Source organism: Argentina anserina, chromosome 5 (genome assembly GCF_933775445.1).
Source record: "Argentina anserina chromosome 5, drPotAnse1.1, whole genome shotgun sequence".
NCBI lineage: Eukaryota > Viridiplantae > Streptophyta > Magnoliopsida > Rosales > Rosaceae > Argentina > Argentina anserina.
In genome coordinates this window covers 24,613,180-24,630,443 of record NC_065876.1, presented here as the reverse complement: position 1 = coordinate 24,630,443, position 17,264 = coordinate 24,613,180, and the positions used below count along the sequence as shown (strand labels likewise).

The following is a 17,264-nucleotide window of genomic DNA, read 5'->3' as shown; positions in this document are numbered from 1 at the left end:
TCTCCTCCTTTTTGAATCTATAATTTCATTTTAACATGCGGGGTGGATCTCGACAAAAGAGAGATAAGAGCTTAATGAAAAAATAAAAGAATTATCTTTAACAATTGATATAAAAGAAAATTAACTATATAAAGAGATAAATTAACCAAGAGAATTTTTTTTTCAATAATATACCGAGAGAAATAATTTTTAAATGTATAATAGTTAGAAACTTGAAAGTTACATTATAATTTAGCATTCATGTCTTATATAGTAATTATATATTCCAACATCACTTTCCGAAAACAGTTTACCAAATACCTTAACTGCTTCCTCTCACAGCTGCTTTAAAAGTCATTTTGCTCACAGCACAACTGTCTCAAACTAGGCCTTAAATCTAGAGATGAATTTGCGTGCTAAAAATGACTCATATGAAAGTCTCTTTTTGTTGGTTTAGAGACCGGATTATTGACCTTAAGTTTTCTGTCACGTCTTGTCTTGGAAAGAACCTTGTTACTGATCCTGATTTGGAGGAAGAAAGCTACCAATATGGATGCTTTTTGGCGGTGAGAACACCAAAGAATGATACAGTTAATTACTCAGAAACATTAGAGAGCAACCTCCCAAGGTGTCAATCTGCTCCCTGGCATCATCAGAAACCAAAGAAGTGACCAGATGCCCAGATAGAGATCATCAAAACCTAACTCAAACATCAGTAATATGGTACTCAATCATAGCATTTCAGAAATGAAAGGGGATAATTCAAGAGTATGTGTATTGACTTGAAGATGTAGTTTATCTGAGGACTAAAGTTATAATCCTCACAGCTCAATTGCAGTAAATTGCTATTTATGGCTCAACAGTTCTTACAACTTTACCATTACAGTTTACAACTAAGATTCAGCCGATGTCGCCGCATCATCTTTGTGCTTAACCATACCAGAATCCACAAGGATGGGAATCTCTGCCGCAAGCCATGGAGCAAGACCCAAACAAAGAGCATGTGCTATACCAAATCTAGGGCTGCATTAACATTAGAGAGAGTTTAGTACATGAGTACCCAAAGCCATAACTCCAATAAAGTGAAAAGGAAGTTATCAATAGTACTAACAATAAAAAGATAGAGTAACTAAACTGATCAACATTCAATGCCTTTGTTTCCACCAATGTTTCCAGTTTATTGGATATAAAAACCAAAATTTCCTAGTAATTCATTACCATCAGAACGTCATGAAAAACCAAACTTTCATCGCTCAAATTTGTTTATTTGTTTAATTGTTTTCAAGCTATATTGTTGCATCTCTGAAATTTTTCTATGAAGTCACTATGATGTCATCCAAAATACATATGATGCATGTATCTTGTTCATGACTCATGAATGTTTTTATCAAATGTAAGTTTTGTCTTCCAGATTATGTAGCAAAGGAAGCCTTGTATTTTGTTATCCTACATGTTCACGTGGGGCATCCAATTCTAACAATGAATTTGCAGCTAAAATAATTATCAATTTGTATTTAGAGCTACAAGAAATACAACTAAAACTTGACAAGTACAGAGCAAGCTTCTAACTAATCAATATGAGGAAAGTCCCAGCTTTCTATAGAAACTCATATGCAAAATGGGCATTAAATATAATGTTCCCTGAATTGTCCTCAATTTTGTCTACAGGCCTTCGTCCAACTCTAATTTAACAAAGAAGACAATCCCTCTAAATACCTTCAACCACAATCAAGAGCAATTTGGCAATGTCAACAAGTACCCGAACTACGTTATGTAATAAGTGTTAACCTCTCCAAGTTCTCCAGGACAACTGCTCAAGCAAGAACTGTAAGAGAGTGGGCTTCCCATTTCCATTTATGGCCCTACTGTTCCAAAATTAAATATTAAGTAGACTCACTTAATAATCTACTAAAGTATACACAGGAATTTCCAAGAAGTTTATAGCCTACATCTCCTTGCATCACTTATAGATTATGGTTACCATCAACAGTTATATGTAAACACTCCACCCCCAAGTCAATTAGTTCTCCCCCTAAACTCAAAAGCCAAAGTCCCAGATCAATGGATAGAGGACTGAGATCCTCTCCTAACAAGTGTCTCCTAATATTGCCTAATAAAAGGATCTTGACCATCCATTACTAATAAACGGCCAAAATTACTTCTAACTCTCTTTACTCCCAACTTCCTTTTTTTTCTTTGGACCAAATTCTCGTCCCCTGTATGAAAGAAAAGAATTTGTCGACCATCAGTCTCTCTCTTCCATCCTCACAACCTCCCAGTAAAAATAAACCCAAATCTCTGCGTCCTCTCTCTCTCATCAAAGGTTGGGTCTTGAATGCTTCTTCCGATTATGGAAATTTCAATATCAAGGCAAAAGGTCATAACTTTAAACCCGAATCTTCAAAATAGAGTAATCCAGTGAGCTCATAGAACTGGGATTAAAATATTGATGGATTTGAAATTGTTGTTTGATAAATTGCTTTGTTTCAAGTTGGGAAAAATCAGAAAAAAAAACCAGTAAAAAAACAATCTTTACCCAGAAAACAAGTTATGTCAGAATAATCTCAAGTCAATAGAAGAATTTCTATATGTTGAGATCAAGTTGCTCTAGGACCATATAGATTTCTAATTACAAAGTCAAGCTAACTGCAGATTTCTAATTACAATGACAGGCTAACTGCAGATTTCTAATTACAATGACAGGCTAACTGCAGATTTCTAGTTACTATGGCCTTCATCACTACATTTGCACTGCCAACAACTTCCTATAAGCCCATGTTTGTTTATTGCTCACGGGTGTGAGACCAGAAAGTTGTCTTCCTAGGGAGAAGAAAAAGTTGCTCGTACCCAACATGCATCACATGATGATTGCCTTAGCACTTACTACTCTTGACATACCCCCTCACAACATCAGCATCCCTTTCCAATGTTTGGTCGTGCAACAAACATCTTGCTCGCATACCATTGAGGAAAATGCAAAACACATTGATCTACTAAGCCCTTAATGATGGACCATACATTTAACGGGTGATTTTCCTTGTTACCTACAGAGTCTTCATTCTTTGATAAGTCTTTTGTGGCTCAAGTAGCATACATTTGGACCTTAAGAGCTTATAACTTCTCTTCATAATTTTTAAATAGCATGGCAGCCGATATTTTTAGCCTACATTCACGGTACTCTCATTTCAATCTCCATAAACCTAAGAAGTTCAAGTAGTTCTCATCCACAATATGACCTTAAAGTTTCCCTTTTCCACAGTCTTCCGCAACTAATACAATGCAGTTAAAACGTTTTTCAAGACTCACACACAAGGATAAACAAACGAAGCTCCAGCTACTTTACCACTCTACTAGACAGCCCCTAATCAAACAATCAAGCCGTATTTTGCAGCAAACACAAGGGTACCACTATAACTCAATATACACACAAACTAATCGAAACTTCGAGAAAGAAAAAAAAGTAAAAGTACCAGTTTTTGGCCCAAAGCGGCTTGAAATGCACAGTCAAGCAAATCTTCCCTCCTCTATACATCTGCACAAAACCACACAGAAACTCAAAACCCCGACTCCTCATAAACAAAAACCAAACCCAATGGCAAAATCGTAAAATCAAAACAAAAAAGCGAGGACCTTTTGGGTTTTTCCATCGAGCTGAGGCAGCTCGAGCTCCGGCGCGGTGGCAGGGTACGTGACCGGAATGTCAAACTGGAGGTCGAACTCGTACTTGAGGAGGTTATGGACGTACCAGCATTTCCCGGTCCAACGTGTCCCCTCCGGATTGGCGGCGGAGATTCGGAACCAATCGTTGTCGTTGGACTTGTTCATCTGGGTGTAGGCGATCAGCGATTTATATTCCTCTTTGAGCCGCTGGGTCCACGCCGGCCCGTCTCTCGGCCCGGCCTTGGTGGTCAGGAGCGGGATCTGGGTTAGAGTCGACTTCGTGTTCGGGTCCCAACCCTCCATTGTTGAGCAGAAACCCTAAGACCGAATTGGGGATTGTGCTCTCTGTGAATGTAACGCTCTCTCTCTCTCTCTCTCTCTCTCTCTCTCTCTCTTCTCTCTCTTCTGTAGGAATATAGTCGTGACTCGTGAGTTGTCACACTTTTCTGGGTATATATTCCAGAGCCAAAGTTGTATTACTTGTATTAGTTGTATATATTCCACGGGCACAGTTGTGACACTTTGGAGGGTATAGTTGACATTTTAGTTTTCTTCAATCTTATTGCTTACTTTTAAGCATTTTATGTCGAAGTTTCTATTTATATTTCGAAAAACGAAATTTAGACATTCTTATACAGTAGATTTTCATTTTGTTTTTATAGTTACATAAAATATTTATTTATACCTCTAAAATTTTCCTAAAATTCTCATTATCATACTACTATCTATTAATTTTTTTCCCACTCTATTTTAAATTCATTTATTATATACAACTCGAAAAATACATAATAATCACACAAACTATCTTCTCAAATTAATTCGATCACTCTTCCACTCATTTTCTAAATTCATAATAAATTGGTAAACTATATTTTTCATTCATTAATAGTAACATCAATGTATATAAAATATTTTAACCTCTAATTAACAAGTTTTGTTCATTAACGTATATGAAATATTCTAACCTCTAACGAACGAGTTTTATTTATTTTTTGCTCAAATCGAAGTTTATGAGAAATTCTATATATTTATATAGTTTATACATTAAATCGTATACATTCAATTTGATGTTTATCAACTACATTAAATTTTTTACTAATGATGTTTATCAAAAATGAAGGTAATCAATTAAATCATTTAATGCAATTTGATATCCCATTTTGGATTATCTATCAATAAATATAAAATATAATTATCTACATTTTTTGTATTTTATAATAGATAAGTAAAGAATTATTTCTCTTCTTATATTTTTATTGTTAAATATTTTTGGTAATTTCATATGCATTAACTAAGTCAAAACTGTCTAGAAAAAAAAAGATGGAGGTCCAAGTGCTATTTTAGAAGGTATTAATAGAAGCTCCCTTTTATGTCCCATTTTTTGTTGGTTATTAGTCGATATTGGACACCTCATTCAACTACTATGGTTTTCTATTTGTTGGTGATTTAAATTAAAATAAATTAGTTGAAATGAAAAAATAGAGATGAAAATGAAAATAAAGGAGACACGAGAATTTATTTCTCATCCACACATGAGACTAGACCTCTAAACTGCCATAAATTTGTAATAAAAATTTTAAAGATGAATTCTAGAAAATCAAAATAGTGTTGTTTGATATTGTTTTCAAAATGGTATCCAAAGATTATTAGACTATAGAGAGAAAGAAATAGGCTAAAACCAAAAATTGAACACGTAAGACTAAAAATTAGAGAGAAAGAGATAGATGAACTCCATGTGAGCAAAATGCGACAACAAATGTCAAAGAAGAGTGAAGAAGAAGACGACGACGAATATAGAGTGTCAAGGCTTTTAGATCTACACTATTGGATGATTAATTGATTATCCAGCGATTGAGAAACTTTAGGACATTAGGTGCATATTGGATCATAGTTCTCATACATTCTTATGGCCTAAAATATTGAATTTATTTGTTCTATTTACTTAATTTAATATGGACTAATTTATTTCCATATTTTGTAGAATATTTTAACAATAAGAGTAAAAAGTGAGATTCTGACAATTTTCCGAGCACCACCACCTTTGGCGGTGTCATGCATTTTTCAGCCAACTCTATTATAACACCATAAGTCTGCATTTTTGTTTATTAGGACTAAATAAATTTTATTTGCATTTTAATTATCTTTTTTGAAGAAAAAAAATACAAGAGCGGAGAGTCTGAGATACGCTAGAGTATGAGGTACGCTTGGCCTTTTTTTGTGGGAATGTTTAATCATGAGGTGTCTTCTTGAAAACTGATTTTGAAAGTATAATGTGGATTTAGATGAGAAATGAGATTGGAGGAAGGGAGAGTCAATCTCAAGTCCATTATAATTGGCCAAATAGAGTCAGTAGTTTCTCTGATATATTGAGAGAGGGAGTGAGGCAGAGGGAAAGTAGAGGGAGACTGAAAATTGGAAGGAGTTTGGGAACTAAGAACCTAGTATTCTTCATCTTAAGGTAGTTTAATTATCTTGATAGCTGTAGACCAAAAGTTAGATATTTGTTCTTAGATTCATTTGATTTCCTCTTGTTTTCTTGTTTCATACCTAAATATGTTATCTAATTTGAGAAATTGATTATATGCATTAAGTTTTTGGCCTGATTGTGGTTGCATCTCAAGAACATTGTTCTTGAGTTTTTGGTGTTCTAATCAATTTTATGATGCATGTGATTCTTGGGTCGTGAAGTTTAAACTGTTTATAGGTTTTGGGATACTATATTCAAATACTCTTTTCGAATCATTTAAGCTTCATTTGTTACCTCAAAACTTGATTTAAAGGGAGTTGAAACAAATATGGAAATTTTCCATAAAACTTATTTTTGTGCCAACTTTGAATTGAGATATTTTTTAGCTCATATCTTTGTTTTGAAATCTAAAAGTATATCTGAAAATCTCATTGTTTAAGATTTATGTACGTTCAAGAATCACTAGATTTGGACAATGCTTGCCATGCCAAAAGTTTTCCCGAAATCAACCATTTTTTTAGCAAAACTGGAAATCTAGGTTTTTGTTTATTTTGCCACAACTTTGAAAGATCATAACTATCTGCTTAGAGTTTTTTTTTAGATTATAAACTATGTACTTAAAGCTTGTAGTGTCATCTTTCAATTATGATAGGCGTTAATTAAAATGTCTATAATAAACTCTGCAAAATGTCATCGTTAGTATAAAATAAGCAGAGATCGTTCAGTCCGGGGAATTGAATGGAACTCTAAACTTTTAGTGTTAACAAATAATGTGGGGTTTGAGATTGATTATTAACTACTAAAATAAAACCTAAATTACTATTTACATGATCGACTTATTTTTACCAAACTAAACCAAATTCACCAATGCACCATATAATTACAAGTTTGGTTTTATCATGCATTCTAATTCATCTGATTACATACTTTTAGATACTAATACAATTAGAGTCTTAGGGGAACATCTAATCATGCAAGATTTCTATTGACGTTTAGGTTGACTTAGGGTCTCACCTAAATTGCATGCAATCAAGTTTAACAACACTTAGAGTAGAAATCATACAAGATTATATTTAAGCACTAAATCTTTGTTGGAGACATGTTTTATGTATGACGTCACCCACCATGGTTTCACATGTAAATTTTCAGAATTCTCCACTTTTAATCAACACAAACCGAACCTACTTAGGGCATGATTCGATTTGTGTCAATATGGTTGATGAATCTAGCACTCAAGCACAATCTTAAGGACTGCATCCAATGACTAAATTCATATACACATATCTGAAAATTATCTAAAAGTATAAGAAAGATGATTAGAACACAACAATAGAAATAACAAACTTCAATAATTATAAGAACATAGATTCGGCATAGTCTCAAAAACATATCAAATACAATCTGAAAATTCTAAAATAAATATAAAACCAATATTTCCACATAAATAACAACTTACAATCATCATAGACAAAAAATTATATATTAACACAAATAGACGAAGCCATGGAGATGAGTTACGAGAATCACACATTGTAGAAACCTTAGAGATACGGCTGAAATAAGTGAAACTCGGTGGAGATGATGACGGTTTTTGGGTGGACGGCTTGGCTAATTTGTGAGGGAAGTTTATGGTGGTGTTTTGGTAGAGTTTTAATGTAACGACCCCAAAATTTCGAGCTTAAAAACTCAAAATTCTAAAGTCGTTAAACACAAAATAATCTCAAATAAATCGAAATCATTAAAGTGTAACAGCGGATCAATTCTGAGTTCTCAATACAACTCAGACAACCAATTATTACAACCCAAATTTATAATCCATACACAAAATGGAAATGTAATAATCCTCACAAATCACTCACAAATCTCACAAATGATATTACACAAATTCTCACACACAAATCCACGCTAAAACCTCACCACAAGTAGGATACGAACGACTTCGAGTCTCTGTAGTCGTCACTCAACCTCCACTAATCAGCACCTGCGGAATTATCCCCTACACCATCGAATTGATGCAACGGGATTGTAAACACAAACCCGGTAAGCTTATAGCTCGTATGAGTAAAATCAAAATATAATTCGCATATCAAAATATACGAAAGATCACAAAACAACAACTATAAATGCCCTCATGAGTCAATGGACAACCCATCTGGTTGTCCCAAAGAAATATGAAATGAAACGCTCATGAGAAAATTAAGTAACCCTTCTGGTTACCCAATGCATTTATAATACGGGTACCAAGAGCACTGGTACACATCTGTTACCCCTCTCGTAATACACCGCTGATATTGGATAGCCACCCGCTACCCAACATCCAAAATAAACTGAGTACCCATGAGCAGATAACCACCCGTTACCTCACATGCAGTACTAAGGCAAACAGACTAGAGCTCTAACTGTATCGTAACTTTCGCCCGGCCAAAGGCTAGGTTCCGACTTGCCAAACACGTACAATAATCTCACATCATATTGTACCAAATCACGTCCGAAGACAAATCAACATTTTAACAATCTCAATGTTAAAATCACGTACAATAATCTCACATCATATTGTACCAAATCACGTCCGAAGACAAATCAACATTTTAACAATCTCCATGTTAAAATCACGTACAATAATCTCACATCATATTGTACCAAAAATCAAGTCCGAAGACAAATCAACATTTTAACAATCTCCATGTTAAAATCACGTACAATAATCTCACATCATATTGTACAAATCAAAATCATATGCTCCATATATAAATCTCGTCATCAAAATGACATAAAACACGATAAAATCATAACAGTATATTATATAGCAAACTATATATATATATATGTACATATTTACCATTTATACAATATATATATAATCCATTATATCATATACATGTCATATTTCATAAACATGTCCGAAGACAAAACTCATTCGAAAACAAAACTCGTCCGAAGACAAAACGTTTTAACAAACACCATGTTAAAACCACGTATAATAATCATACCTCATATTGTACAAATTAAATCACATGCTAAATATTTAATTCTCGTCATCGAAATGACAAATCCCAATGAATTTATAACAGTATATAATATAGCAAACTATATATATATGTACTTATTACCATTTATACAATATATATATATATATATATATCCACTATATCGTATACATGTCGTAATTCAATATTAAAAAATCTTGTAAAATCTTGAATCTCCGCAAGGGTAGATTCGTAAATATGTGAGATTTTACTCACATTCCTTCCTGCGTGCAACTTCCACGACCCTGAAAGTAATTTCCTCACTCGTTTCGTCAGTCACCTAATAGCACGATAAATGCTTAGAAAATGATACTTAAAATATCAGGTGACGAGTTCAGCACAGCTAAATGTTGTTCATAAAACATTGTTAACAGAACACTGTTCATGTTTACTAATCACTGTTTATCATGCACTGTTCACATTTTACTGTTACGGATCACTATTCACAGGTACTGTTACACATCACTATTTATGCGGAGTTACTATTCACAGTTACTATTCATTCTGCGTTACTGTTCACCGATAGCCACCAATCATCACCAAATTTCACCACCACAACCTAAACAACATTTCCAACAACTTCCTAGTTGACACCAAGGTCTAAATCCGAGTCTAAACAGTCCAAACAATGAAGAACATGAAATCGGCACTATTCACAAACCCTAGAAATTGAAATTTTGATTCGGGTACTTACACTTCGATTTGGCTCGATTCCTTTTGTGGGAATGTTGCTGGGACTGAGACAAGCAAAACCCCCCAAGAATCTCGAGCCATGGTGGCCGGAGGAGGCGGCGCCGCCACAGCAGTAACTTCCGGTGGTTGCTACACCGTGTGTGGTTGTCGCCGGAGTGCAAGGGGTAGCCCAAAAGATGGAGCTCGTCGAGCCCGTCAGTTTGATAGGTGGCACGACACGAGGCGACGTCGGATGGTGGAGAAATCGGCCGGAGAAGGTTTTTGGGTCGGGTGAACAGTGCCCGAGCTCGGGTGAACAGTATCCGAGCTGATTTTTAGAAAAATCTGATTTTCTGATTTTTAATCTCCTCTCCTTCCTTTTATACTATTTCCAAAATCGGAAACGAACTTCCGACGTTAATAACTTTCGCGTCCGACGTCCGATTTGAACGCATGACGTGTCCACGAATTCGTATCGATGAGCTCTACGACTTTCGTGAATGAAGTTTTCACAACCGAGCGACGGAATAAAAGTCGATCTATACGTTGCGGTAACATTACGTTTTCTAATTAAACGATCCGAGAACGTTTCCGTTTTCGTTTCGAAATGTCGCAAACCTCCAATTGTCGTCTTGAATTAATTTCACAAGTTTAACACTTTGAAAATACTCGACATTTAGTTTCTAAAAATTCAGGTTATTACATTTTATCCCCCTTAAAAGGAATTTCGTCCCGAAATTCAAGTTCACTCAATAAACAACTGTGGGTATCTCGTCTTCATATCCGACCCTAGCTTCCATGATGCATCACCTTCATCATGATGGCTCTACAATACCTTGACTAGCTCCACTTCCTTCCTCCAAAGCTTCTTTGTGGATCTATTCAAAATACAAACCGGCTCAAAACAAAAGTGGTATTTTCCTTCACCTCAATGGTGTTATGATCGATCACATATGCGACACATCAGGATCATACTTCCTCAACATGGAAATGTAGTAGACATTGTGAATGTCCGACATGCTAGTAGGCAAGGCTAGTTTTCCCACCTTCTCAAGAATCTCAAAGGCCCAACATACCTCGGCCAACTTTTTTTTTGCTTGTCAAATCTCACTACACCCAACTTTGGCCCAACAGATAGGTGATCGACATGGTCTACCTTAAGTGCCTCATAGGGTACCATGCCGATGCTGGAATGGTAACTGTTGTTGTAGGCGAACTCAATCAATCTCAAATGATTTCACAGCTACCTTAAAATCCAGCATACAAGCTCTCAACCTATCTTCCGTTACCTCAAACCTCCTCCATCAGACAATCTGTCACATGTCCTAACAATAATAGTCGCATGTGAGCTACTCAAAATATAATCATCCTCCCGAAACATAATGATGTTTTCAGCATGGAGGCGTCGACGCCCTCTCTTGTCTAGTTCACCACTCTCTTGCGATTTGACAGACTATCCTCAAGTCATGAGTTAGCTCCTACCACTAAGCATGGTCAAAACTCTCAACATCTAACATGAGTCAAATCAATGATTAACACATGCCTACTACTTTCATCACACATAGTGGTTTTCAAATAAACGTGCTTTATCACGACAATACCTTCATGACTTCACCACAATGCATTGCTAGAATAACGAACCTACCATTCCTTCCAATCAACAAAATAATCTCCTTTCATGATCATCTTATTATAACCATAAAAAGTTGCCGTGCATGATACCCACTCAAGTACCATATTTGTATCGGCAACACGATAAAGAAATCTTAACTCATTGAGTTCACAACCACCACAGAACACCACCTTGGATTAAGAATTACTCTAAAAAATTTCACCAGAGAATCGACTAATATACGCATAAGGCAGTAGAGAACCTCTACCGCCACCACAAGAATGACCGCATCACGCATCCCATCACACTCACCAAAACTTACCGTCGAAAATTAATTACAACTTCTTGCTTACATGAGTGGTATGCCACAATTTGGGGTTCAGACAAAGAATGTATTTATCTCACAATGGTGGAACATGAAAATTAGGTGAACTTTACAGCGCAAAATCCAACACGACCACAACTGAGATATACTTTACCCCCTGGTTCATACATGCCTCAAATGCATGACATACGGTCCCACACAAATGCCCCAGTGCATCATCTAAGATATTGGTTTCTCCCACCATTGTAGTACTAATAAGTTTAGTAATTACTTCAACAGAACCCGATATTAGGTACACCATCTCCTCAAAACTAACCCAAAATGATCGCTATACCACCACTCTAAACAGTTATTTCTTTACTTTCATTAAGAACTCTCATGGCCAACGCATTCGGCCAAAATAACTTCTCTGCAAGCAGTAATATAATTGGATACTCTTTATTGTAAAATTTATCCCTTGTTGAACACTTCAGTCAACTTCTCCTTATCCAACAATAAACGATCTGATGCATAGAGGAAAAGAACCTCTAAGTCTCCAACATTAACGCCACTTGCACTTGAAAAGAAAATTTAGTCCTCAACCATTTCTCTACCAGTTTGAAGGTACTTGTCACGACCAAATCGTTAAAACATCATTAAGCTAAGGTCATCTCATACCTTACCTTCAATAGAGTTACTTCACCGCCATTGCGTCTCATTTGGACCTGTGGCATTGTGAAGTTCCAATCCCCAACACCAAAATAATTAAATCCTGAAAGATCAGCGTTCTCAATTAAATGCTCATCTAGCAAAATAATTAATTCGTGACGTCAAAATGAAATTTCTCTAACACATTAGATTTCTTGCTCAGCCAAGAACAATGTGTAACTTCAATTGTCAATGTCCGAAACAAAACGAGTTGAAACGCAACAACGACGTAATGTGAATCTCAGTTTAATAATTGTATCACCACCTTAAGGAGGTATCACACACATCATCAATCCTAGGTAAATGATACATAGTCTTGATGGTCACCTTAATCATTCCCCTATAATTCACACTCAACCGCATGGGACTTCTTTTTTATTCACGAATAACACCGGCACAACTCAAGCTGAGACACTAGGTTTGATGAACCCTAGGTCTAATATGTCATCTATCTGCTCTTTCAATTCTTTAAACTCGTTCTTTCCCAATCCCATAAGGCGCCTTTGATACAGATGCTATTCCAAGAACATCATCAATAAAGAAATCACCAACTCTCGAAGAAGGTAACTCAGTATCTCCTGAAACACCTCACTATACTCGAATAGTAGAACAATGTCTGTGATAGCTACTTCTAGATCCACAAACTCCACATTTGCCAAGACTCTAGCTATCATGGCATTATCCGACTCGAGGCACAGATACGAAACTCTGGTTTCCTGGGTCTATGAAAGAACTCATCATGTCAACACAATCAATCACCGTGTACTGCGGCCTCAACCAATCAATTCCTCAGATCACATCATAGTGTGGTCCGGAATCACTATCAAATAAGCAGAGAACTCTCTACTTCCAATACAATAGGACAAGCCTTTCATTGTCTCCAATTTCGAGGAACACTCCGAAAGCGAAGTGACACATAAAGAGTTTCCCATAGGCGTAGGAATCAATCCTAACCCCTCCACTGCCAACTATCAATAAATGAATGTGGCTATCATCCTCTTCTCTAACTCAAAGTACTCAATCATCACCAAGTAAGTCCCAATACTCCGATCCAATGGTCCGCTACCATATGATCCAAGCGTCATGAAATGACAGCACTAGCAGCTCACTCATGTCCTTGATCAACCTCAACACACGACTATCGTCTCTAACGATAGCAACAAGATTAACTTGTCTTTCCAGTGGAGCAGCCTCCTCATAAAGGTTCTCCACATTGCGGACTCAGCCTGCAGCCCTAACTCGGCCTCGACCTCTCGTCCGTCCTCGGCCATTTTCCAAATTCATCACAATTCAACAATTAACACTCAGTCATATATGTGAAGTCTCGAATTCGACAAAATAGATCCAACTGATATCAATCATGAAATTTCAGAAGAAAGTGAATCATCGGAGTATCATCACAATACTCCCTACATGACCAAACCATAAGGTATGGCTCCTAACACTCTCGCGTACCCGACGACATATCAATACCGAGGAGCATGTGATGGGTGCCCGCCTGCAGTCGGATCATCGCTCCGGGATGATATTGATAATCGCCAAATACACACTTAGGCTCTGATACCAACTGTAACGACCCCAAAATTTCGAGCTTAAAAACTCAAAATTCTAAAGTCGTTAAACACAAAATAATCTCAAATAAATCGAAATCATTAAAGTGTAACAGCGGATCAATTCTGAGTTCTCAATACAACTCAGACAACCAATTATTACAACCCAAATTTATAATCCATACACAAAATGGAAATGTAATAATCCTCACAAATCACTCACAAATCTCACAAATGATATTACACAAATTCTCACACACAAATCCACGCTAAAACCTCACCACAAGTAGGATACGAACGACTTCGAGCCTCTGTAGTCGTCACTCAACCTCCACTAATCAGCACCTGCGGAATTATCCCCTACACCATCGAATTGGTGCACCGGGATTGTAAACACAAACCCGGTAAGCTTATAGCTCGTATGAGTAAAATCAAAATATAATTCGCATATCAAAATATACGAAAGATCACAAAACAACAACTATAAATGCCCTCATGAGTCAATGGACAGCCCATCTGGTTGTCCCAAAGAAATATGAAATGAAACGCTCATGAGAAAATTAAGTAACCCTTCTGGTTACCCAATGCATTTATAATACGGGTACCAAGAGCGCTGGTATACATCTGTTACCCCTCTCGTAATACACCGCTGATATTGGATAGCCACCCGCTACCCAACATCCAAAATAAACTGAGTACCCATGAGCAGATAACCACCCGTTACCTCACATGCAGTACTAAGGCAGACAGACTAGAGCTCTAACTGTATCGTAACTTTCGCCCGGCCAAAGGCTAGGTTCCGACTTGCCAAACACGTACAATAATCTCACATCATATTGTACCAAATCACGTCCGAAGAAAAATCAACATTTTAACAATCTCAATGTTAAAATCACGTACAATAATCTCACATCATATTGTACCAAATCACGTCCGAAGACAAATCAACATTTTAACAATCTCAATGTTAAAATCACGTACAATAATCTCACATCATATTGTACCAAAAATCAAGTCCGAAGACAAATCAACATTTTAACAATCTCCATGTTAAAATCACGTACAATAATCTCACATCATATTGTACAAATCAAAATCACATGCTCCATATATAAATCTCGTCATCAAAATGACATAAAACACGATAAAATCATAACAGTATATTATATAGCAAACTATATATATATATGTACATATTTACCATTTATACAATATATATATATAATCCATTATATCATATACATGTCATATTTCATAAACACGTCCGAAGACAAAACTCATTCGAAAACAAAACTCGTCCGAAGACAAAACGTTTTAACAAACACCATGTTAAAACCACGTACAATAATCATACCTCATATTGTACAAATTAAATCACATGCTCAATATTTAATTCTCGTCATCGAAATGACAAATCCCAATGAATTTATAACAGTATATAATATAGCAAACTATATATATATATGTACTTATTACCATTTATACAATATATATATATATATCCACTATATCGTATACATGTCGTAATTCAATATTAAAAACTCTTGTAAAATCTTGAATCTCCGCAAGGGTAGATTCGTAAATATGTGAGATTTTACTCACCTTCTTTCCTGCGTGCAACTTCCACAACCCTGAAAGTAATTTCCTCACTCGTTTCGTCAGTCACCTAATAGCACGATAAATGCTTAGAAAATGATACTTAAAATATCAGGTGACGAGTTCAGCACAGCTAAATGTTATTCATAAAACATTGTTAACGGAACACTGTTCATGTTTACTAATCACTGTTTTACCATGCACTGTTCACATTTACTGTTACAGATCACTATTCACAGGTACTGTTACAGATCACTATTTATGCGGAGTTACTATTCATAGTTACTATTCATTCGGCGTTACTGTTCACCGACCGCCACCAATCATCACCAAATTTCACCACCACAACCTAAACAACATTTCCAACAACTTCCTAGTTGACACCAAGGTCTAAATCCGAGTCTAAACAGTCCAAACAACGAAGAACATGAAATCGGCACTATTCACAAACCCTAGAAATTGAAATTTTGATTCGGGTACTTACGCTTCGATTTGGCTCGATTCCTTTTGTGGGAATGTTGCTGGGACTGAGACAAGCAAAACCCCCTAAGAATCTCGAGCCATAGTGGCCGGAGGAGGCGGCGCCGCCACAGCAGTAACTTCCGGTGGTTGCTACACCGTGTGTGGTTGTCGCCAGAGTGCAAGGCGTAGCCCAAAAGATGGAGCTCGTCGAGCCCGTCAGTTTGATAGGTGGCACGACACGAGGCGACGTCGGATGGTGGAGAAATCGGCCGGAGAAGGTTTTTGGGTCGGGTGAACAGTGCCCGAGCTCGGGTGAACAGTACCCGAGCTGATTTTTAGAAAAATCGGATTTTCTGATTTTTAATCTCCTCTCCTTCCTTTTATACTATTTCCAAAATCGGAAACGAACTTCCGACGTTAATAACTTTCGCGTCCGACGTCTGATTTGAACGCATGACGTGTCCACGAATTCGTATCGATGAGCTCTACGACTTTCGTGAATGAAGTTTTCACAACCGAGCGACGGAATAAAAGTCGATCTATACGTTGCGGTAACGTTACGTTTTCTAATTAAACGATCCGAGAACGTTTCCGTTTTCGTTTCGAAATGTCGCAAACCTCCCATTGTCGTCTTGAATTAATTTCACAAGTTTAACACTTTGAAAATACTCGACATTTAGTTTCTAAAAATTCGGGTTATTACATTTAACTCTTGAATGCTAATGAGAAGTGTTGATTTTTTTGTGTGTGAATGATGTGCTATTTATAGAAGAGTTTTGGCTCCTTGAATATTATAGCTTTGACTTTTTCTCCTCAATTTCTTTCACTTATTTTTGTCATTGGTGGATGCAATATCATTTGATAAATTCATTCATTTTCTCCTTTTTATGTGTCTCCTTCTTTCTCTCTTGCATTATAACTTTTTACTCTCTTCATTTTTTTTCTCCTCAATTTCTTTCACTTATTTTTGTCATTGGTGGGTGCAATCTCCTTTGATAAATTCTTTCTTTTTCTTCTTTTTAGGTATCTCATTTTCTCTCTCTTGCATTATCTCCTTTTTTCTCTTCATTTTTCTTTCTCTCTTTTTCTTTCACTTATTTTTGTCATTGGTGAGTGCAATCTCGTTTGATAAATTTCTTCTTTTTCTCATTTTTTAAGTGTCTTCTTCTTTCTTTATTTTCCTCTTTTGCTCCTTTTTCTCTATTTGTTTCTTCATTCTAGCTACACA

The 17,264-nt window shown here is 36.3% G+C and overlaps 1 protein-coding gene across 1 annotated transcript; it reads right to left on the bottom strand.

Annotated features, from left to right (window-relative positions):
- Positions 1-737: 737 nt before the first annotated feature.
- LOC126796137 (ubiquitin-fold modifier-conjugating enzyme 1) lies at positions 738-4,025 on the bottom strand. The gene is made up of 3 exons (XM_050522907.1): positions 3,610-4,025; positions 3,450-3,511; positions 738-1,002 (listed from the first exon to the last, which is right to left on the bottom strand). Exons 1-3 carry the CDS (start codon positions 3,940-3,942, stop codon positions 873-875), a joined length of 525 nt encoding a protein of 174 aa, XP_050378864.1. The 5' UTR covers positions 3,943-4,025; the 3' UTR covers positions 738-872.
- Between the last annotated feature and the right edge of the window lie 13,239 nt (positions 4,026-17,264).

Excerpts from the sequence above, each read along its gene's own strand:
- LOC126796137 (XM_050522907.1), bottom strand. The coding sequence starts at position 3,942 with ATGGAGGGTTGGGACCCGAACACGAAGTCGACTCTAACCCAGATCCCG. Across the intron at positions 3,512-3,609 it reads TCGATGGAAAAACCCAAAAG|ATGTATAGAGGAGGGAAGAT; the intron begins GTCCTCGCTTTT and ends GGTTTTGTGCAG. Across the intron at positions 1,003-3,449 it reads CCGCTTTGGGCCAAAAACTG|CCCTAGATTTGGTATAGCAC; the intron begins GTACTTTTACTT and ends ATGTTAATGCAG.